General features: G+C 49.8%; 1 protein-coding gene across 7 annotated transcripts in view; it reads left to right on the plus strand.

Annotated features, from left to right (window-relative positions):
* Positions 1–24,510, plus strand: part of LOC116430514 (uncharacterized) — a 365,874-nt gene extending 341,364 nt beyond the window's left edge. For 5 of the 7 annotated variants that reach the window (XM_076369539.1, XM_076369537.1, XM_076369542.1 and 2 more), the window contains 10 exons: positions 6,433–6,498; positions 13,910–14,206; positions 14,567–14,970; positions 15,244–15,528; positions 17,208–17,348; positions 17,628–17,811; positions 17,929–18,228; positions 18,407–19,038; positions 19,129–19,644; positions 19,726–24,510. In XM_076369539.1, the coding sequence (XP_076225654.1) occupies positions 6,433–6,498; positions 13,910–14,206; positions 14,567–14,970; positions 15,244–15,528; positions 17,208–17,348; positions 17,628–17,811; positions 17,929–18,228; positions 18,407–19,038; positions 19,129–19,644; positions 19,726–20,082 (3,182 nt within the window). In that variant the 3' untranslated portion in view covers positions 20,083–24,510. The remainder of the gene's footprint in view (positions 1–6,432; positions 6,499–13,909; positions 14,207–14,566; positions 14,971–15,243; positions 15,529–17,207; positions 17,349–17,627; positions 17,812–17,928; positions 18,229–18,406; positions 19,039–19,128; positions 19,645–19,725) is intronic. The other 2 variants (XM_076369540.1, XM_076369538.1) reach the window with 2 other exon arrangements.
* Positions 24,511–24,655: the final 145 nt, after the last annotated feature.

Here is a 24,655-nt window from a genome sequence, read left to right on the forward strand (position 1 = left end):
CGCTTCTAGGGACGTTTGGAAAGCGTCGGAGGCGACCTTCGAAAATCTTTCACGGGAATTGGCTCTCGCAGGTGTAACGAAGGTTCCCTTCGATTTCTAGAGGGTCGCGCGTGATTAGCGCTCCCGCGGATTCGAGCGTTTGTTGCCACTGTTTGCCGGCATACCTCGCAGTAATTAGCGCCGCGAAATTGCTTCGCTTCAAACTTCATTCGCCGGGAGATCGAATTTTCCGCGCGATTCGAGGTTCGAGGCGTAGTCTTCGCAACGGTTGCGTTGCAAGCTTATTACCTGAAGCCTTCGTTTATGAGAACAATAATAAATTATTTACTTTTCTACTGTTACGGATATTTTATCTTGGAATCACGCTTCATGAAAGTGTCTACAATTTGGGATGATGCAGTGGCTTTATGTCTGAAGAATGATCATTGGGAAACACATCGCAGGCAAGGGTCTGATGAATGTTTCTAATTGCTCCATGATACGGTCGAGGTCACTTTAAATGAAATCGCGGTAGAATCTACGTCCGATTCCGATTATCTTTACGACGTCCGGCGGAACGATCGCCATCGACGAACCACGGCGCTGCGCGGCGGCGCAAACGGCACGGCCGAGAGATTCACCCACGAGGAATGCACCGCGCGAATTTGCATTCTATGCATTGCGTAAATGCTTATGGAGTGTAGCTCCCGTAACATCGGCCATCCGCGAACCCCCGTGAACCGTGCAATTAACACGAGCGAGCGACGTCTGCCGGCATTCGCGGCATCCCTCGCGTGAACTTCTGGGTGGTTCCGGTGTTTCGCGATTCAGCGATCCCTCGCGACTGTGAGGAATTGAAATTCGTAACGGAGCGGAGCGAGCTGACGAACGCTTCACGGTAAAAGAACCAACCGATTTGTAGTCTCTTGGAAATGTTACGAGGTTCCGTCGTTTGAGATTTGTCGATCCACGCTTTGAAATTTCTAGACTTATCCGAGATTTTTACGTTCAACTTTGGAGATTTCTAATGTGAACGTTTCAGTTCTCTTGATCTGCCCTTTGAAATTTCTCGATTCTACTTTAGAGATTTCTAGATCTATCTTTCGAGATTTCTAGATCCAACTTTTGAGATTTCTAACCTGAACCTTCGAGTTTTCTAGATCTATCCTTCGAAACCTCTAAACTTTTAAAGTTTCTAAACTGAACTTTCGAGTTTTCTAGATCTATCCGTCGAGACCTCTACATCCAACTTTTAAAAATTCTAAACTGAACCTTCAAGTTTTCTAGATCTATCCTTCAAGACTTTTAAATCCAAATATTGAGATTTCTATACCCATCTTCTAAGATTCCTCGAGGAGAAACTAAATTCATCCATCAATCTTCCACAGCAATATGTCTGCCATTTCAGCAATTACGAAGTGAGAGCTTCAAATATTGCTCGAATATTTCTAGTACCAGCACAATCAGTTTCTGTCCAATAAATCGGCGAAATATTCAATTCGCGGAGCGACAAAGACGAATTTCCCTCTGACACCAGCGCAGTGAGAAACTTTTCCCCGCGCAAAAAGACAATGGCACCTCGACGCGGTCGGCCATTCTTGCTACCGGCGAACAACGATGAAATCTCCCAGAAATGCGAAACATGGCTGGCATCCGCGTGCCACCCTGACACTCGGCCACGAGCCACCGAGTCCCGAGCTGTCGGCCCACCGGGTACATGGGACAGCTATGCACACGGGCCCGGCGAGAAGTCGCCCTGTCGTTTCGTCCAGGATATCGTTCGCCGGACGTCCACCTCCGCCTCGTCCATCTGCTCGTTAACGTCCGTCTTCCTCGAGGCATCCCGTACCCTTTGCTTTCTGACATTCGATGACCTCCCGCGATATTTCATCGATTCCTCGACTGCACACCGGAGGCGTGGTCCATCAAGCAGACGTCGGATGTCCTGATTTAGTCCTGAGCAGTTTGTACTTCGCGGGACGTCCAGGTGATCCCTTATTTCCCAGATGTTTGTAAGTTAATTGGCTGCTTTTCGAACCTTCGATCGTTATCCTCGAGAACGTTTCCAGAGATTTTTGCCTCGAAGGAACATTCGAAAGAATTTCTTCGACTCTTAGAGCCGACGATTACATAACAGAAGAACGTTCGCTTTCTCGTTTTGCTCGAGAGATAAAATATGTAGCAATAAGTTTTCCCATCGCACGATCTGCCCGGTAATTGATTGCCATCGGCGGAAGATCGACGCGCAGAAAAAAGATACGCGGAAAACGAGGAACTGGGACGCGCCCGATGGTATCATGGTCCACAGAAGACAAATGGTAACGACCAAAACGGCTGCTAGACGCAAGTGCCAAAATACACAGCGCCAAATACTGAGCCAACGTTTCTTGTATCGTTATATGGGCACAGTTGTATCTAATTCGGTATCGCGTTTCATCTCCGCTCGGTAGGTGCGCGATGAGAAGCTCAGGTCCGCATATTTATGTTGTGTCTCTTAATTAAGCGACGTATCTGCTTGACCTGGCATAAACGCAACAGGCCGAGGCGCGCCGGAGAATATCATTGTCACAGAATAATTCCTCCAACGTTCGCGTACATTAGTCGAAGCTCGAAAGTGAAAAAGTATAAATTCAGACGCGGGTACGGGTTGTTGCACCCGAAGAGCGCAACGTATTTAGAAGTATCATGGCTGACTTAGTGCCGCATTACGTCCGCCATATTGCGCTCGCGAGAGAGTGAAGTTGATTTAAGTTAGCCGCGGGACGGTTCAACGACGAAGACCGACGACGTTCAGTCAACTTTTTGGCCGAACCTCCTATCGGGAAGAGAAACCTCGAGGAATTCACGCGCGCGCGCACGCACGCACGCGAATTTCTCGGCCACCGGGAGAAATATGCAATCGCGCGCATAGTTACGCGCGTTCCGCGCGTGATTCGCCGGATCGATAGCGAGGATACGATCGGGAATGCTCGTTAGGCGATAGGATTATCGCGATTCGCGCGTTGATTCTTCGATGGGGCTCCTTTTTCCCAGATAGTGGGTTGTTCGTTAGCACTGTAATTACCGCCACTCCGGGACCATAAATTTGTGCGCCGCTCCAAGTTACCGTTGATTAGTTAATTACGGGGATCCGCGAACTTACGATCGCCGATCGTGACGCGGGATATTTATTACGGTGGCCTGTTTCGTAGAAATTTATATGCAGGAAGTATCGATGATCCTTCCCTCCTTTTTTTTCCATCCGTTCGACGTTCTGTAATCAGAGCCGCGCGGCCTTTAAATAACGTATAAAAGTCCTTAATTACTTTCCACGCGGGGGAATCGTAATTATCAATTACCCTTTCACTTTTTAACTTTACCGCGGGCACGTTAAAAACTTCTTTATTAAACAATGAATCGGCACGGTGAAAAACGCGGGGCGCCCATTAGAAATACGCACGGAAAGCTCGCGATGAAATTTATAGGCTGAGAGGTTAATACTTCAACCCCAATTTCCGAACTTCCGGCGTCGATGTTGCGCTGCCGGATGTCTTCTAAAGACTCATAGAAACTTCCCGACTTCTATTTATCTTTTTGTGGATTCATCGGTACCAGTGTTACCCTCCGCGTAATATACACAGCATTCTACGAATCTGAACGTTACTTTTCTGAATATAAATTATATATTACTTTCGATTATCAATTTGTAACCTTTGAATTCATACCGAATGAATATCACATCCTTGGAACAAGGGCTCAACGTAACGAAAAAAAAAAAGGTAAAGGAAGAGCAGAGGAATCTAAAAGGTCGATTATTCTAGCAAGTACATCGAAGTCACATTCGCTCTCGATCGGCGAAAAAACTGGCCGCGAGGCAGCGGCCAATAAACCGAAAGAGGTGGACATTTTTCTCCGGGAGTACGGCTGCTTTGAATTCAGATTGCGCGGCCATGCGGCCCGCGGTTTTGTTCCTCTTACGCCGGCAATTTATGCAATCTGGCCCGCGCGTCCTCCGCGTATTTATAACCGGGGGCCCTTTGTGTGTTAATTTGTAGCCGGGCCAGCGATTCGCCGGACGACCGTGCTCGGCCTCTCTGTGCTTTCCGTCGACCTTTGATCTGCGAACGATCCTCGCAATCCGCCGCCCCCTTTACTCCCCCGATTCACGGACCACAATCCTCTCTCTCCTCCCTTAATTAGGAATCGCGAGATGAGAAATGCAACTTTCCTTTCGCTGGGGATGCGTCCGGACCCAGGAAGATCATGATACGGACTAATCACTGGATCTTGATCTTTCATTTTTCCGGCTGATTACCATAGCGAAGCAAGCTAGACGAGCTGTTAACGATCGAAGCTGTCTTCTTCGTTAACCCGAGATCACCGATCTCTCGTCGAAATAACTGTCCTATCTATTTGTGTCTGCGGAACCGGTGTCTATCGAATACACTTCACTGATCTAGCGTTAACACTAGAACTGCCGAGGGAATAGACTTCACCGAGTGTTTCTACAGAAGTACCCAATTATCTTTTCGACGATTCTAAATGAAGAGATTGCAATTCATCTTGACCCAGCAGTTCCACTGTCGAGTAGTTTAACCCTAAGCAATGTTATTGCTTTCGGTTATAGGGCTCAAATTTTAAAAGGCCAAGGAAGCTTTTGGAAATGCAATATGAAACGATCGAAAATTTTCAAAAGTTCAAATGTGACTCAAAGTCACATCGTGGTCCGATTAGGGTTAACCCTTTGAACCCTGTAGGCTCCAATATTGCACCAGTTATAAAATATTTCAATGAATCTTAAACTACCCTAAAATTATCAAATTCCCCGCACATCCAAATTTTGTACTAAGGAAAAAGATCGAAGAAATGTTATAGCGTTTCTCACTTCCACTGAGAGTACTATAAAAATTAATTACAGTTGCCGATAGATCACAAAACAACCGCAGCATTCATCCAACGAAAGTAAAATAGCAAACTTCTGTCTTTCCACTATCAAAAAGCTCGAGCAAAGTTCCGACCGAAAAACGCAAGAACCGAGTGCCACCTAGGTAACCAACTCCGGAAGCACCGCGGGACACGAGTTCGCAGGAGAAAGCAGCTCGCCGTGGAATAAATAACGCGGCGCTAATTACTCCGATTGTCACCGGCTTGTTCCGTGGCCCGGCAACATTATCTCGCTGTCGGGGACAGTTAAACCGATTCCGGATACTCGGGGGCCTTAAAATCCTGTTCCTTACAGGACTTTCAGCGCCGTTCGCGGTGTCCGCCGCCCCCCCGAGCAGCGGGGGGGGGGGGGCCGTTCCGAGTGAATTTCTCGGATACCTGTCCGCGTTCGAGTGAAATACAGGTAGCAGGGGAGATGGCGGCGGAGGTGGAGGAGGGGGAGGAGCCGCGCGCTTCCTCCCCGACAATACGGTACGCGAATCCCGTTACACCTGGCCGCGCCTTTCGGCGCGCGGATTCACGTGTCCCGCGGGGAGGCTAATAAAATGAAACCGTCCTTAATTTATGCAGCCGCGAGTGGACCCGGCGCTCTTTAATTATCCGCCTGAAAATTGCCATCGTCGCGCGCTAGCACGGGGAAACGGCGGTCCGCGCGCGTGCGGTGGTCCAATTAACGAGGGAAAGAAGGGACTCCGCGTTTCCCTCGCCTCCTTTCTCTCCTTTTCACTCCTCCTCGCCCTTCCTTCGCTCCCTCGGCCCTCGGCCCGCCGGTTTCTTTTTTCGTGGCTGCTCCCCGCGCCCCTCGCGCCGCGTCCTGACCGGCTCGCGCCATATGGAACAGCTTATTCCACACGCGGAAAGAAAATATCGGGCTACCGCGAAAGCCGGGGGCCGCGCAGCCAGCCCGATAGACTTTGATCGTCCCGGGTGGCCATTTTTATAGATCCACGGGACGGCTCGGGGAGAGACCTCGCGGCTGTCGCTGCGGATATTTTTCGAATCCCGGGAATTCGACGAACGCAGCGCCTCTTTGAGGGGAACGGTAATAATAATGGAGTGTTTAGTAAGCGTGTTCAATTTATTGGACGCGCGAGTGCGGGGGATGCTCGCGATGGACAATTGGGAAGTAAGAATAGGAGGGAAATAAAAATGGGATGAAACGGAGAATATTGGTTTCCTTTCTTTCGTTCCTATGTTTTAGGTAGGAGATTATGGACTACCTTAGATAGAGAACGAAGACACTGAACTTTGATCTCTATTACATCTCACTTTGTCGTTGATGTTGCTCCTGTTCTTTGTCGCCAATAACGATCATGCGTCTAAGGCTCGAATATTGCTGCTCTGACTTTTCCGCCCGAAGGTAGTCCGCTCGTCGAAGCACCGCTTTGCTCGAAGATCCTTCGATCGAGAATTATATATCGAATGAAGCAATTTACTTATCCTTTGCGAGCGCTCCGGCCGAGCACGAATCGGTGAAATATCATCCCGACGAAAGAAATTCTCAAGAAAACCTTGCTTTCTCTGTTGCAGCGCTGAAGGTGAAGCTTATGCTGAGGCGGCCGATAAACCAGCTGGTTGCGCAAGGCATCATGCCACGTAAGTGATCCTCTTATCTCCGAGAGTTCTTTCCCCCGCGGACGAACGGTTCCGCGGTGGTTCGTTCTCGCCGTTCGGCGAGGGGCTCCGTTCCGCGCGAAACTTTTACAGTCGCCTGCGCTTTATCGCGCCGTTATCTCTCAATTAGACGTTACAAACTGACAAATCGCGGAACCGGCGGGCTGTTTCTCGCTGGGCTCGCAGCAGGAGCGTGGCTTTGATCGTCCAATCAAGCACGACCGGGCCGTTGCTCGTCGAAAGGCTTCGCCGGCGCATAATTTACAGCTGAATTACCCGGGAATTTACGTCGTCCTCCGCCGGTCGAGTCCGCGCGACTCCCACGAAAATTGTCGCGCGTTCCACCGGGCCTCTCCTATCGGTCCCGATCGCGGAAACGAAACACGGCCGGCTTCATCGTCCGGACGGCAGGAATTTTTCCCGAGAAACGCGGGCCGGAGATAGGTCGCCGCGGTAAACGGTTCCCTCCCATTCGAACGGGACAGGATCGGGACAAAGTGACGAAGCGTCGCTCGTAAAGATCCCGAGATTCGAAACAGAAGCGCGACGGTGCCTCGTTAAACGTCGCCGAACGTAAATTCAATTAGGCCCCCGCGTGTAAAATCGTCGCGCTCCGGGCCGGTGTTTAGAGAGTCGTCCGCAATAAACCCGGATAAAAAGCAGCGAACCGCGGGGACCTCGTTGCGGATGCCTGCGTATTTAGTGGCCACTAAAACCGAGTGGTTACCATTTCCCCGAGTTGAAACAAATATACGCGTGTACCTACACGCGCACGAGCACGCGTCCGTGTAGGATATTCGCTCGGGATACAGGCTCCGCGTTAGATATATCGAGTTCATCGGCGACCGACCGCTTTTTTTCTTCGCCTCCGCCACGAAGACGCTCGATTAATCCACTTACTACTTAATTACCTCGCGATTACCCGTGATGGCTCGGGCAACTGCGCAAAAGGAAGCGACCGGCGCATCGAGCGACTTCCTAAAGTATCTTAAATTGACACGCTCGAGTGTACGGCCGCTAATTGCGTGATAATATCGTGTCATCTTTTTGGTGGATCGCCGGCGACTGCTCCGATGAGATCCCGATCGGCAGTGGCGAGCAACTTTTCGCGGTGTATTCGTGCGAGCAATCTAATCCTAATGTAACCTGTAATCTTAACCGTTTGAGCGCCACGGGCCTTTCCAAAAACAGTGGAAAAAAAGCAGCGCATTTTCAACTAAAAACATTCTAAATAGCGCGATCGTTCTATTTTGTCTCTTTCCAAGCAGGCAATAACAAAAATAAATAATTAGGAGGGCGAACAAACTTCGTTTGATTCTACGAACCGATAGACGGATTTTTACGCAGTGTGCCGCTGCGATCGCTTGGCAATCAAACGGTTAAGAACGCTAATTCATTCGGTTACAAATCATCGATTTACCAGGTGAACGTTTTCGTTTTCCATTATGGCGGACCGTGAATTGATCGCCGCCGTACAGTCGTGGGAAGTTTATTGCTTTGGTCCTCGAGCGAAGGCATTCGGTAGGGCTGCAGCTGGCCGAACCGCATACTCGAACATTGTAGAACTCTGTTGTGTTACGATTTGATCGATTCGCTCGCAGCTAGGTAGCGGAATAAATTGACTCGATCTCGTTCGCGCGGTCAAGCTTTTCGGCCGATGCGTTGCGTCGGCGATAAATCGAAGAAAAGATGTTCCAGCAGTCGTCGCGTTGGTTCAGGATCAGAAATAGGGCGTGCATTAAGTACGCGCATCATTCATTTCTTCCCGTTGCCGTGCCACCACCGAAGGCACGCGCGGTCATTAACGCACACCCCGTACATCGGCCGCCAGAAATAGGACGGCCGATTCCCTCGGTTTCGGGCGGCGTTCACGCGAATCATCGTGTATACTTTCATTCCACGAGATTCATTCATTTACGGCTTCCCGGACGCTCGAAGATATCGCACGCGGCGGACCGGTATAATGGTTTTTTCGGGGAAGCGGCCGGCGATGATGCTGTAAATCTGTTTACGGCCGGCGATTAATTTCGCTGCGCCGAGTCGCGCCGAATTTTAACAAACGCGTTTATTTCGCTTTTGCACGGGGATCGGCCGAGGAACCGATTTCATTTCTAACCCGCTCGGTTGTCCGGACTCGAACGACTTGTCCACGGAATCCTTGCGCTTCGAGCTTAACTCTCGAAAGTGGAACGATCCAACGGAAACAATAAACATTCTCTATACACCGTTTACCATATAGAGAAAGAGTTAGAAGAATTAGAGCACAATTAGAAAAATAGAATCACCGTTGAAGATAATATTCACTTTCAAATTCTTGCGAAGGAAAATCCTATTAACCCCTTGACCTACATGTCAGACTCGTGACGAAAATTTTAAACCGAACTTCAAGAATCTACGTTATTTATTTTTTCAAATACATGTTAAATATTACTTTTCTATTATCAATCCTTAACCTTCGCAGTAAACGTATAGCAACAAAATTTTTTCTTCTAATGTATAATTAACAATAAAGTAGTTGCACCGACACAATTAAAAAATAAGTAGAGCAAGGGGTTAATCGGTATTCTTCCAAAGAATTACGGATTCACTGCGTTAACTCGAAATTGCAATCAACCACACGCTCGCAGCCCACCAGAATCAGATCAAAGTATTATATTACGTAGACACTCCCTCGAACAAGAACAGCCTCTCCTTGAAGCACAGAGCTACCTCAACGGCGTCCTTCCCACACAGAGGCGCGCGTAGCGCGGAGTACAAACGATCCGCGCGGTAATATATACAATCCCGCAGGAACGTCGAAAAGGAATAAATTTATTCGCGCCGGTTCCGCGCGATCGTTACAAAGTGTATCGTTCCGGGCAGCACGCGGAAAGGCGGACAATGCGAAATTGAACGAACGAACAGCTGCCCGTTCTTCGGCTCGCGTGCGGAAACGGGGTTGCATAATCGGCGAAATTTCCCGAACGCCGCGCCGTTATTATACAATGCGATCGCCCACGCGAACGCCTCGCGGGGAGGCTGCCGGACAAACGGACGGGAGGGCGGACGGTGGCTAAAAGCGTCGGTTAACCGTAAACCCGATCGCGTCGCGAGCCGCCGCTTATAAATAGTCGCGCGTTTTTCCGCGCGGCTGTCAATCGCCGCCCGGCGAAATCGCGCCTGACGCTCGTCTCATCCGCGAGGACTTGATCGTATTCCAACGAGCCGTGACATTTATCGCCGCGGGGTCTAACGACGCGCGAGGAGGACGATCGCGGGCCGATCCGATGGATCGTAAATCCGAAATTGCGAGCCGCGCGAACGGTTACGACTCCGCCGGACTGTCCGCGTCCACCGATTGCGAATGATTTAGGGAAGTCCCCGCTCGGGTTCCGCGGCGCCTCTCCCGTCCTGCCGTCCCCCCCGACCCCTCTCCCTTAATAGGTTCGCCAGCATTTGTTGCCGAACGATCTTTTCTGTTGCAACATTCCGTCGAGTGCGACGGATCTAGCGAGTAACGTATCGAAGGAGTGGAATCGAGACTAGTTATTTCAGTTCTGGAATACAATATCGTATGTTGGAACTTGGAACGATAATATCTGGAGCGATTCGTTCGAGGATTTCACGGCCAGGGATGCTGTGATCGAAGTTTCCGGCTGCGAGGAATGTCCGTTAAGAATTGTTTACCGGCGGTTTGCCGGGATCGCTGGCATCGTCGAGGGGTTTGACGAGTACTGATACCGGTTGGGCAAAGTTAGTGCTTCGCTGATCAATTAGAAACATCGGATTGATCATCCGTAACTCCGAGCGAGGTATTTAAATTGGAAGCACTTCTGGCTAACCGGTGAGTACCTAAACCGAGCTGCAATGCTGGAAACGTCGGGGAACAAGTCTTAAAGGTTACGGTTCACGTTTGGAAACTTTGAACTTGTTATAATATCTGTAGCGTTCACTCCGTGGCTAGCTATGTCTAAAACTATCGAAATTCTTCTTCGTCGATTGATGTATGTTTTAAGAACGTACTTCTACGAGATGCAACGATCGTACTAAATTGTATACAATCAGCGAGCGACTCGAGTTTGGTGTGAAAAGATAAGAAATTAGATGGAGTCTTCGAAAATTAGGAAGAAAATAGATATAGGCACTATCTTCGGAGGGTTGATTTTAATTTCTGTATGTAAAGTACAGATTCGTGGCCGTTGCGAATACGTCTGCGACGAACGTGTTAACCATCGATCGAACCGGACAATCGGAATGCAACGGTGCGCCATAAAACACGATTGTTTTTGTTGATTGCGTGGTACGCACCGCTGTCGCCGTACCGAACTGCCCGTAGTTTCTCTTTGATTGGGTAATTCGCTTCAAAGAAGACCGTTCGCGACGCGTGTAATGAAGTTCGACATTCAAGACCCGACGCGACAGTCCCGTGTGCGCGCTCTATGATTCGCCGGAGATAATGATTTCGCCGTTGATCGTGGCCACTGCCTTTCCCGAGCGCGCGAAATTGCATTCCCGATCTCCCGTTCGGTCCTTAGCCTGCCAATTTTTTTCTCCTCCAATTATATTTCTAGAAATAGTGAAGACCGCTCGCCGAGCGCTTTCTATCATCCAAGAAACTAGGAAGTTGAGGTAAAGCGGCATGTCTGCTGGCTTTCACCCAGACAGCGATCCCCATTTGCATGAAAATCGGAATACTTCCGAAAGCGTTCAGCGAGCGTAATTGTCCGAGGATTCTACAAGTATAATTTCACGGCTAGGTAGATTCGCTTCGATCTTATCTAATCGTCTCATCTGTTTGCACATAATTTACTCGATTGTATCGTTAATTGTTCCAAGATTCTACGATATCTTTAATTAAACCTAATACGCCTAGTATTTCCCTCTTTTCCGAGAACATCGCGTTTCTTTCACCCAACGTTATTAACACTAGTACTACTGGTTAAACTGACTTTTACAAATTTCTTTATAAAAACCATAAGTGTTCGTTTATTAAGATTTCAGTTCGCTTGTATCTCAGGTTTTCTACTACCGAATTAGTTCCGTTAATAATTTCTCGAAGAAGTACGTGTACCTTTTCAATAATTATGAAAACAGAAATCAGGCGATTCTGATCCATCTAGCAGCTCTAGCGTCGATATTAGCTGATCTGCAATTGTCTAACATCGAAGAACAGCTATCACACACCCCAAAAAGTTGATTTACCCACTCGCGATAACGATAATCGCGATAATACCGTGACGAGCGGTTTGCGAATCCGAGAAAGTCGAATCGTCGCGATGCGTCGGATAATGGCGGCCGGTGTCGCGTACCAATGGACGCAATAAACCGCACGGGGATCTAGCGTGTCCGACGTGAAATTTATCGTACGAAATCCGCATCTCCGAGCTGGATATAGGCATCATTTATTTTTATGATCGTTCACCGCTGGAATACTGGGACTCGTTGCACAGCCGCGCGCGTCCATCGCCGGCTGGTGATTTATAAGCGTTTCGATAGAAACTAGACAATTGGGTCACAGCTGGCTCGGCTCGCGCGAAACACACGCACCGAGATGCGATCGTCGTACACCGGCGCGTTTCGCCCAGACTGAATCGCGTGGGTGAGACAAAAGACCGCGCGCGCGCGAGCGAGCGAACGCGAACTGCTCGGGGATGTTGGAAAGGAAGCCTAATTGAATCGAATCGCGAGGTTAATTTTAGAATTTCCTACGCGGCGTCGAACGTTCACCGGCTCCTCTCTCTTTCCCCCATTGCACGTTGCGGTCCATGGTTTCTTTACCGTTAACGAGCTTCGATACCCCGTATCTTACTCCGCTCGACGTTGCGAGCCGTGTCCACCATGAACGTCGCTCGACGAAGGTGGACGACAGTTTCAGGTGGATTTACACGAACGCCTGTCACCGCGTACGCACAGCGAAAACGATGTTGATGTTGGAGTATTATAAACGGGGTGGTTCTAGAATCTAGGCTAAGGTGGGACTGTTTCGCAGGCGGAAATGAGGAATAATGGTTCTTCTGCATTCCTGCGGCTCGAATGAAAGTGTACCAATAAAACTGAGCAACGAAGAATTCTCTCCGCTGAGAACGTATCGACGCAATACAAATATTACATTCTCAAAAATACAACCGTTTGTAGACCTCGAGCCAAGTACAAAGAAATAATCGGTCGTGTATATAGAAATTTCTCTTTCGAAGATTCGAAGCTATATTCCAGCGGATACCGTAAACCTAGCGTTCACGGGGCCAGGTTACGCAAATTCCCCGTGCCTGCAACCCCCTTACGAAATCCTGAAGCCGCGCCCGTAAGCCCCGACTTCCTCATAAAGCGTTAACGCGAAAATATCGTCCGGCAGGAACGCGCGCGCCGCGTCGTCGCGTCGTCGCGCCGCGCCGGGGACACGGGTCGGAATTAAAGTGAGGTGGAATTTATTAGGTATGCCGACGGGGGTGGAGAGAACGATCCGCGGCCCGTTTCCACATTTCCGTTGCCACGTCGGCGCACCGTAGGTGGTGCAAGCCTTTTATTCCGTGTAATGAAGCGGCCGCCGTCTGCGTCCGGAAATAGTGGCCGGGCGCTCGCGTAGAGAAATCGCTTCGGGGATCATTTATCCGGAGACTTAATGGTGTTGAGGAATGCGGGAGAGGAGACACGCTTCACGTTGACACCAAAATGGCGCCCACACCCGCGCGAGCGCGTCTTACTCTCCTTGCGGGAAGAGACCTTTGACGGCCATCGTCCCGGAAATTGATGCGTGCAATATGCGTCGGAGGACACTCTAAAAGCTTCGGGGCCGCTTTTTCATTCGGCCGTTCTTTTATTAGATCGCGCCCTTTGCCGCGGCTTCTGCCTGCCGGCAGCTATCGACGCGTTCTGAAGACGCTCGGTGGAAGCGGAGGATGTTCTTCGTACAGAGACGCAAATACGCGAGAAGAAAGTTGTAGGCCTCTACGATGAGAAATAGTTCGATTGGGAGTCTCCTCTCGGTATTGTTAATTATTAATAGGGTACAATTGTAATTGGAATAGTTGTGAATTGTAATTGAAGGGTTCGAAGGATGGATACACTTTGGTTAATACAAATAATAGTAGTGGTAATAATGGAATAAATATATTGGAAACCTTAAGTTTAACGAAGACATAGGTGGGCAGAATTGAAATCAGGCTTTCAATATCGGAGACCTTCCAGAGTTTCCCGAGCGACTATTTTCACGCGGAAAATGAATTCCGGTAGCTCGGTGTTTGCCATGCAAGGCGCGCGACACTGTAAACATTGATTTCGATCGACACGTTCGTTCCAACATGTGAATCGCGTATACGTGAATCTTCCGCGCGAAACGGAGTCTGTTTTATTCTAAACTGTGATTCATCGCGGCCAATGTGGTCATTAGAAAATAAGAATACCTATTGTTTTGCAGCTCTTAAGACACCACCAGCGTTTCACGAGCAACGCAAGCAGCTGGAGCGGGCGAAGACCGGGGATCTGCTGAAGGCGAAGATCCAGCAGAGACCAGGCCGGGAGGAGCTGGTCAGGCAGCACATCCTCGAGGATGTGGGTCACGTGGATCCGAGCCTGGCCGAGAGACAGCGTATGCTGAAGAAGGCCAGGCTGGCCGACCAACTGAACGACCAGCTCAGTCATCGACCTGGACCGCTCGAGCTCATTCAAAAGAATATTCTCCATACGGAGGAGCCCATTGAAAGGGCGGTCAAAGGTGAGTCGACGCATCAGCAACGCGATCTTGATTGATACCTGACCACCGACCATTCGAAAGAAAAACGCGGTTCACACCTATGGAGAATGGCAATGAATAGCCTGGAGATAAAGATTCTTTTATAGTTCTTCAGCCTCTCGTCTAAGACTGTATGCTTCGTTTGCCTTTAACCTCTTAGCTACCACACGCCAGTGCAGTGGCTAACTTTGTCCTTTGACATCGATAGCTATGCACATTGTTGCCTGTTTTAACGCAATTGTAGAAAACTTTAGCACAGTCTGCGTCAGAATTTAAGATACAGAAGCATAGCTTCGCGATTCTACCTCAGCCAAAAGGTTAATATCCCCTATTCGATTCCAGAGGGCCACATTCCCTTCAAGGCCACCTGCGAGGGCCAAGTAACGAAGCCCCAGCACCCGGACCACTACATCACCTTCGAGGACGACTCCCAGAGTTCCGAAGGAGCGCCATCGCCGCAGCTGGAGTCGTCCCGGTCGGACGTTCTGGAGACGGCGGCCGCGTCCGCTGGGATCGTTACCGTTTCGCTTAGTATTCCGACGACCGGCGGTGCCGTGGTCGTCTCGTCCACGTCGCCGGTCTTCCAGCAGGCGTCGAACGAGTCGACGATACAAACGTTCGCCGAACTCTGCAACACCGTTGTCAGCTCCCAGCAGCAGCAACAGCAGCAGCAGCAGCAGCAGCAGCAGCAACACCAACAGCAACAGCAACAGGTCCAGCACAGTCAGCAGCATGCTTCCACGCAGGTGAGTTACCATTCGGATTCGGACGGCCGGGGCAAGAAAGAGAGAAATATTCGGGGGGAGGGCAGTAACGACGGAACACTCCGACGCAGACATTGTAGGCCGCGTCGCGGACGGAGTGGGGCGGGGAAAAAAAGAGCGGAGGCCTCGACGGATCGACGCAAGAATAGATTTACGTCGGACGTTAAGTACCGGTCATAAATTGGTGGCCGGGGATGTGGGCCGATTAATCGATGGATTCCGCGGTGAAAAAAAGCGAACGATCTCTGTTAACAGGCGAGTCAGACGAACGGTCCATCGACGACCCTCCTTCCACTGGCGCCGGCGCCCAGTCCGATGTCCTTGGGCTCGACGACGTCCAGCCTGAGTCCCCTTTCCAATATCTCGATAGCGTCGCCCCCGGCACCACCGCCGGCCGCCATCACCCCGAGACCGCAGCCGAGCCCGATCGCCGCGTCCACGTGTCAGAGGAGCGACGCGCCCGGCAAGGATAAGAACAGGAAGAAGTCGAAGACCAAGAGCCAACCGAAAACCCGCACTATCAAGTTCCACGAGTACAAGGTGAGTTTCCATTGATTTTTCCATTGGACGTCGGGCTGCATCCCGAACCAAAAGGAACACTCGACGCGGCTGTCGAGGGAACGCCGTCTTAACGCGCCAGTCGAACGCGTTCAATTGAATCGATAAATAACGATTCGGTAACGCAATTTAATAATCACTTTCGAGAGGATTATTATCGAAATGAAAATGATCATTGCGTCACCGCCCTCCCGTCATCGACGTAACGATCCATTCCAGTCGAGTGAGAATCAATGTTACGTTTACTACTTTCACTCCCGATCCCGCTGAAACTTCGCGGGTAGGCGTGCGCGTTCTTTATGTCCGCGGTTACGTCGCGCGTCGGAATAAAAGTACGGATTTTACGACTTGCCTCGCGCGTACCGCTTTTATCGAGAACGGGAATGGGAATAACGTCTGTCCGCGAGGATACGCGCACCCGTGACGCAAGGTAATTATAATGTACCGTGCGCCGGGGGGGTGCGGACTCGCGAGGGACGAGCGTCAGTTCCGTTAGCGCTCGAGGGAAAAAGGAAAAGGGGAAACGCCGCGTGGAGGAAGCCAACGAGAGAGGAGACAATAAAAAGGATCTCGAACGAAGGAAGAAAGGACGGGAGCACGGACAAAGAAGAAACAAGGGGAACAAGAAAGTCTCGGAAAAAGGGGGGCAAAGAGGCGAAAAGAAAGCGGCGGAGAAGGGCTGCAGGAAAAAAAGACCCGGGCCGGAGGAGGAGGAAGCGGGCAGGGGAGGCCAGGAGCAAAGTAAAAAACGGGTACGGCCGGTAAATCTCGACTTCGGTAGCCCGCGAAGAAGCGATCGCCTGTTCTCCCTTTCTTCTTCTTTCTTTTTCTCCTGCCCCTCTCCGTCGAGGGGCGAAAGAAGCGCAGAAGGAGATCGTATCGGGTGATTAACTCTCGCGATCTCTCGAAGGGCCCGGTGCCCGGGGTCCGGGCCCACCTCGTTAGCTCTGAGTAATTCGAGCGCTAATTGCACCTAAGAGCGAGGAAGCCAGGGAGCGACGGAGAAGCGGATCCATCGGTGTCGAACGGGGCGCAGGGGGCAGCGAAGCTCGCGATAGGTGCCGGGAACCCGGCCACGCTCCCGAAACATTCGGGATATGGCGTGGCCGGCGTGAAAGCGAGCCGGGAATGGGCGTGCAAATGAGGGCGCAGAAAACATCTTGATGTATCATTTATCACTCGCGCCTCTGCCTCTCCTACGTCGTCTGCCCGTTCCTCCGCCGGCCGACGCGATTTTTCTCCGGGGTTTTTGCCGCGGAACGTTGCCCAGGCATACTCGGAATTTTTCTGCTCCGCGGAACGGCCGAAACGTTGCCGGTAATTACCCACGGTAATTTTCGCTCCTCTTGATGGCTCTTGTCGCATTTCGGGGATGTCTCGGGATTAGCTAAACGACGATCGACAGTTGCGCGGGATTTTCAGTTTCGTAGAGAATACTTGTTACCGGATAATTGTTGGAACATGAGATTCGTTGTCCGACCTTGGTCTTCTTTTTATATTAGATTTTATACCACGTGGCTCCGGTGGTTCACGAACACTTAACCGAACATTCCTTCCCGGTTCCTACTCCACTCACGTCCCGCCTGGAAGCACAGGATGCCAAGCCACTCCTCCCTCATTAGGGACGATTAACCCTAACGTCGAACAATGTCTGTCGCCAGGGCCCGCCAAACGCACAGAAGACATCGGTGTCGTCGACGACTTCCGGCCTCGGCTCGGCACCGCCCGGCGAGACCAGCTACGAGCTGCTGCTCCAGCAGCAGCAGCTCTTCCTGCAATGGCAGCTCGAATGGCAGCACAAGGTACGCTCTCTCAGGCAGACAGCGAATGTCGACTATTTCTCGATCGTTGGCGGGACTGAAATAAACGAATCCGTTGGTCGGATGTAACTAGTTAGCGCTGTCGCTTTCACCCCTGACGATTTGCATAGCAATTATGCTATTACGCGCGCATTTATAATCGAAGATCGAGTTATGAGATCGCGGAGAATTGCTCGATTGAAACGTCTGTTCCGTGCAATTAACGCGTCTGCTCGATCGGATACTTTGGCCGTTGCGTAACGAAAGTTTCCGTTGCCGCAGTATCCCCAGATCATCCTACCGGCAGCACAAAAGCCATTGTCCCTCAACAGCAGCGGCGCCAGCGATGCTGGGAGCATCAGCGGAAGCAGCGTGAACGCGCCCAGCCCTGCTCCCTCCAATTCCTCGAACAACCCCTCGGAACAGCCGCCGCTGAGGCCCTTGGGTAAACTCGAAGAAATGAAAGGTACGTTGCTCGAGGCTTGCTATTCTATTATGCTCTGTCTGCTCTGTCTACTTCCTGTAAATGAATAAACGAAGAAGGATGTTAGAGACTGACCGTGATGAACGACATCGTTTCCAGTAAGCGATCTCAAAGTGGAACTGAAGCGTCGAAACTTGCCGGTGTCTGGCTCGAAGCCACAACTGATCGAGAGATTAAAGCCGTTCACGGAATTATCCAGCAGTAACTCGACGTCTAGCTCGAATGGACCGCACGTGACGCACATGGGCCACATATTGATGGACACCCCGGGGCCAGTCACATCCGACGAGTCTAGCTCCCATGCCAAGAGCCCTGGCTCCGCCATTAAGGATGAGCCCAACAGCCCGCGGATAGATTCACCACATGGCAGCGAGCAGGACGATCCGTCGAGCCCGCCAGGTACCTGTCGTTTTGAAGTGCATTAAGCATTTTTCTGATAAATTATATCATCATTCATGTTATTTCACGGGAACGCACCACTTCCAATTACGAAAGATCTAAGAAATTAGTAATTATCGATTCAGTGCACGCAAATATTTTCAGAACGCAACACACGTCGGTGTTTTCACGTCTATAGTCCGTGTTTCAGGAGACGACATAATCAAAGAGCAAAGAAAGCGGATAGAGGAGTTGCAGCGCGAGCTGTACAAGTCGCAGCAGCAGCTCCAGCAAATACGTCAGACTCAGCCTACGACCGTTCACGCTGAGAAACTGGTACTTCAACAACACATACAGAACAAGATGCAGCAGCAGCAATTAGCGTTGCATCTGCAACACCTGCAGCACTTGCAGCAACAACAAGCGCAGCAGCAACAGCAGCAGCAGCAACAGCAGCAACAACAACAGCAGCAACAACAGAGTCAACAGCAAGCTCAGCAGCAAACGCAGCAACAGCACGCTGCGTTCCAGCAGTTGAACGCGAAGGCTAGTCTCGCGGCGTACTTGCAGGCGCAGCCGAATAACACCGCTATTTTAGATTCTTCGACTTTGACTGCTATCAACAATAAGAAGAATCAAGCTAAGAACAGCGCTACCGTCCAAATCCCCACTGCGATCGTCTTGAATCTGGCGAAACCTGCGAAACTGAACGGCTCTCTTCTTGGTGCTTTGGTGGCGCAGGCGCAAGCCCAGCAGCAGCAACAAACTGTTGCCGCTGAAGATGGGAAACCACCGCCACCTCAATACGACGAAGCTGCGAAGCTTCTCAAAGTAAGAATCGCGAGAAACTTTAGTTTATCGTATGTACGATGGGCTACAGTGGAATAAGGAAAGATTGCACTCTCGATATTTTTGTTTCAGGTGAAAATCGAGCCAGTGCAGAAGAACCACATCAAAAGCCAGGTCGTCGATGACGTGCTGGAGATTCTCATAAAGAATGGAGAACTGCCGCCCAGCGCAGCGCAGGATCCAGCGACTCCGACGACCCCGAACAGGCAGCTCCAGCAGAATCTGGTGTTCACGGCGCCGGCGGACAGCCAAACTCACTCGTTGGTGTTTACCGCTGCTAGTCCGATCAGCCCGATCAGCCCGATCGCGATGGAGGTCTCCCAGAGTGATTGCGTGAGTTCTCCGGCAACGATACCGCCACCACCGCCCCCGTTGCCCCTGGCAACGTTCTCCATTCAACTGCCCAGTGCATTACAACAGTTACAGCAGCAAGAGGAGATGACGTCGTTCAACACGGACCTCCTGACTTCGGAAGCGGAACTGGAGACCGCGATGCTACTCAGCCCCCAGTCGGTCCATCAAGCGTCGCCCGATCCTCAACCGCCACAGGAGGTGACATCTTCGGACAACGCTAACTTAGATCTTAAGGTGAGCAAAATGTCGAGTTAGGTTTGTCCCTGATAGGTCAACAGTTAAGGAATTGGTTAATGTTTTTCCGTCTGGCTACAGGAACTCGGATTAGACCTAGAAACCCTAGACACTATGGACTTCGGTCAGCTAGAATGCGACTTAGGCGTCAAGATGGAGGCACCACAGGAGCTGATGGACATCGGAGACATGCCCATGGACATGGACGACCAGGACTGGTTGGATTCTCTGATGCCACAGTCTCCTCCAGCGGCTTCCACAACGACGTCCAATCATCAGCCCGCGTCGTCCATGAGCCTCTCATCCGGGACGGACATCTACGACCCGTTACTAGCCAGCAGCCAGGATCCGTTCGATCTCTTCAACATGGAGGACACAGACTTCAAGATGTCCACCGATCTGTCGCTAACCTGGGACAAGGTCGACTTCGCGACCTAGCCCGGGATTCAGCCTTGGAGCTCGGCCTTGTGTACTTAACCGGCGATGGGTAACTGGTCGGGGACGAACCGAGGCCACACAAGTGCTACACGCGTGTTGTGAATCATGTCTGTGACTGTTTGGTGCATTTTTCTACGACCCGTTTCCGCAGCAGATACTTGCCTCTCGGATGATGCGCATACACGCGACAGATCTGGGACGCTGAACGTACTTATTCTACGCAGAACTTGTTACGCTTCTCGAACGAACCGGGCGGAGGACTTTCGTACGTATTAGGAGTAAATAGCTGTACAATTTTCACGAGCGAGATTTTAGGTGAGTAATTGATAACCGCGTTCCAAGAACGGTGCCGAAGATCCGCGACGAGAGACCGCGAGGCCATCGTTTTTAACGGGATTTTTCTAGAGCATAATTGCCACGAGTGCACGAACACACTTCGGTCTTCCTCGGTCAGTAGAGTAGAACCAATGTTGCACGGGATGCTCTCTCGTTTCGCGACGTCGATCGCGGGGATCGTTTCTCCTTTGAACGACGTCGGTCCTTCACGGAAACGATCATAACCTGTACGCATCTCGCGATCGATCGTTCGTCAAAGAAAGAAAAAAAAAAAGAAAGAAAACGTACAGCGACGGTGCAGCGTGGACAAGCCGCGGAGCAAGGGCGACTGTTGTCCCGCGAGTGGAAACAAGACGACAACGACGATGTCTTCAAAATTCTCCAAAGAATCTTCTTGCGAGCGTTCTTAACTAGTTTTTACTATCCAGTCTACAGTCGTGTGTTGCTTGAGTTTTCATAACTGCGAAAAAAATAGCGTGTGTGTTAAAACTGGAAACCACTCGGGGTGAAGCTGCGTATATATTTTTCCTCGCACGCTTCCCCCAACCCATCCACACCTCCACCATCACCCAGCCACCCACCCCTTTCTCCTGCTCCCTCCAAAAACGAACGACACCATTATTCAATCGTAATATAATAATCGGATAATTATTACACTTACGAGAATCTAATATAAATGTAACGATCTATAGTACGTATGTATACATGTGTACCACGTATACGTACATGTGCGTATACATATGCATATATGTATGTAAAATACAGTAATGTACGCTGCGTTCGAAAGCCGGCGAGAGAATCGATGAACGAACGAGGGAAATGAATGATTGAGAGTGTGAAACAATGTGAAAAAGGGTAACAGAGAAAAAGGGGGAGAAAGAGGGAGAGTAAGGGAGAGAGTGAGAGAGAGAAAGATAGAAAGAGAGAGATGAAGAGTGATTGACAACGTGAAAAATGGTGTGATCCAGTCAGACGGCTTTCCCGCACAGCTATATAATTTTCTAAGCAAGAGCATGTGATGTTAGAGGTTACATATTACATTATTTTAATCTCAGTAATCGCATAGAAAATCTTCGGAATGGGTGCGGACAGTGGTGTACCGATGTCAGGGTATCGTGCGGTTCTCCCGTTTCTTCTTATTTCCCTCTAAATGAATCGTTTCATTTTATTTATTGATTTTTTGTGACATTCCATTGTTTCCAAACTCGAGCACGAGCAAGAGATCGAAGCTACCGCGAAGCTGCGCTTTCGCGCGTCTGTTTCAACAGAAATCGAGGGACTCGTCTCAGAATACTTGATTGACCTCGGCTTCTAACTTCAACTAGATTCGTAGATTTCCAATCAACCGATTTGGAAATACTTCTTAATGCTTTCTAACATTTTCCAAAGCTCGTATCTCATAGTACAGTTGTACCAAGCAGTTGGCGTAGAAGAGAAAAAGGAGATCCGAATGAGAAAAACCTGCAGAACGTTTGACGTAGAAACACGAAAGAGATCGGAGGATGCAATTGTCTGAGACATCCCTCACAGAACCAAATGGCTTCGTACATCGTCGTAACGATAAAGGATCGCACTGCCTAGATCGGTAATAACGCGAGAAAGTGGTGAATGCGTAACAGTGTTATCCGTGAGAGTGTGTATGAGCGCGTGGAAACGGTATCAGCGTACGTGATCAGCGATGGTGCTAATCGAAACCCTTAATTAGAGCTATCAGTTGTCCTCCATAGTTGAACCTGCGAGCACCCTTGCACCGGAGGGCGACGCAGGAAAGAAGATTCGAATTCCGAATGGCGACTAGAGCTCGGCGCAAGGTGTGCCCCGCCGGTTCAAGTAGTTTAGGCATGATCCCTTGTGCTCACGATCGAAAGTGGCAGTTTGGCAAGCGAGATCGTACCATCATCGTTCACCCCACATCGCACAAAGATGAAGCAGCATGCAGTATGCAACATTCCAAACGTTCATGCGCAACAAAGAAACATCCCGTTGGGCCTCGAAACACCATGTTCCACGCTACAGACGCAGTCAAGGAACCAAAACGCGACCCTCCATATCCGATTTGTCCTCCCGCCAGACGCTAACCGCGAAGAAAGCCTTAGTTGACGCGCTTGCTGTTCGCTAAAGTCGGACCTGGATTATTGCGATCCCTTCTCATGCACTTCTGCAACCGAGTAGAAAGTTCAGTGTGTCTTGAATTAGCGTAAAGTGTTCTCTGGTTATGAGTGACTTCTAATATTACCAATATAATCAAACAAATACAAATACCAGTTTCATCTTCATTTCAATACTCTCGCTGACTCCAAAGTGAATTATTTGCCAAATTTCAGGGGGGGGGGGAGGTTAAAGGCAAGCAACTGACAGAGCAGTGACACGCGATAAGAGAACACTGTACGCGGAGAAAAAAAATCGAGTGTCAAACCCGTGCAAAGCTTGAACCCGCACTAGCACCCTTGGTGGAGGTCCATTCGAAACCCGTGCATTTAGATCGAAACCAGTTCCCTTCGATTCGATCACACAAGTTGCTTCGTAACCACGCTACTAACTCTGCATTTAAAAGGTCCATTAACCGCGCGATAGGGAAAGAGAGAGAAAGGGGGAGAGCGCGCGCGAACGAGCGCACGGGAAGAAGAAAGAGGGAACATGGTGCGTGATCGGGGTTGAGAATCGTGCCAAAAATGAGTCCCCTTGCCACAGCGTATCGCTTCGTCATACGAAACGTACCGCCCGTTGCCATGACAATAAGAGTTTTTTAGCGTGTTGTAAAATAATAATTGTATCATACGTGAGCTAGGGCCGAGGAGAGTGCTGCCGACACGTCGTCGAACATGTCGAACTCGCTCGCTGCCGGTTTATTCGAAGCGGCGTTGTCCATGAATCGCGTTCCGAAGCGATTTTGCTATTCAAAGGAACGGCCGATCGACGTTCTCGATCGAATAAAAACGGCACGTAGACCGGGACGGAGTTCCCGGAGGAATGCTATTCATGGATCACGCTGTCTTCTGGTCGAAACAGAATTACTTGCTCGCTCGGGCACCCTCCTTCCGCTACCGCTGAATGAACCGCAAGGTGGGAATGTCACCTTCAACGTGTCCTCGAACGGCCGATTAATTCTGTCGCGACCGTGTCGCAATCGTGGGCAAGCGTTTCGCCGTTGAACAGCACGCGGCACGCGAGATCCTTGAATTTTTGTTCTTTGTTTCTCTCTTTTGAACGTGTCGCAGCAGAACGTCGTTGCTTGTCATTGCGAGAGTCCCGCGATAACAAATATTTTTCATTTCTCTTCGAATCATGATATCTGTCGACGATCGATTGATTGATTTGTCAGGCTGTGCGAATCTGGTAGTCTGTGTCGTGAGACGCGTGAAAGTGTCTTCTTTTTTCGTTCGTATAATCGAGCGTGTTTGCGAGAATGTGCCGGAGGGTTGCGCGCGATGAAGATGTAAACGATGGAAAAATAAAAAAAGATAGAAGACGAGGATGACGAAGAGAGGAAAGAAGGATGGAAGGATGGAAGGAAGGATGGATGGATGGATGGATGGAAGAGAGAGAGAGAGAGGGAGAGAGAGAGAGAGAGAGAGAGAGAGAAAGAGAGAGGAGGAGGAGTGAGTTAGATGAAATTCTACGTTTTGGGACGTGAGCTTATTATCGTCCATGTATAGAGTTTTGCGAGAGATGTACCGTGTATAAACGTGCTACGCGCGATTGCGCTGAAAACAACAAAAGTTTACAAAAAAAAAATAATACAATGGAACCGTAATGTACGATTGCGCGTGCTCGTACGCACGCGACATCCACACAGAGCACACACACACACACACACACACACATATACACACTCATACGTACACGCATACGTACATACACACAGCAAACAAGGACACATATACAATCGCACGAACGTATTTTGTATGAGCATGCGAAAAAAGAAATGGTATAAGTTTTGTTAAGTAACTATGAATTTATTGTAATGATATATACGTTTAAGTAACGATCACGTAATTATTGCTAGAGAGAGTGTTATTTATTTTTATTTGTTGCAAATTTATCGATTGCCTTCCATTTGAGTAAATAAATAAATCTAAAGTTATTCGCTAAGCCATTTGTTTCTTTTCCTGGGCGTTATTTTTCGTGTGCTTCGTATCTTTCGTTACGTTCGCATTTATAAGTACGCTAAGGATACTTTTAGTCGCTTTATTAATGAGCTCTACGAGTCATACGCATCTTTCGCGCGTTCCCGTTT

Source organism: Nomia melanderi, chromosome 7 (assembly GCF_051020985.1).
Source record: "Nomia melanderi isolate GNS246 chromosome 7, iyNomMela1, whole genome shotgun sequence".
In the NCBI taxonomy this organism is placed as follows: Eukaryota; Metazoa; Arthropoda; class Insecta; order Hymenoptera; family Halictidae; genus Nomia; species Nomia melanderi.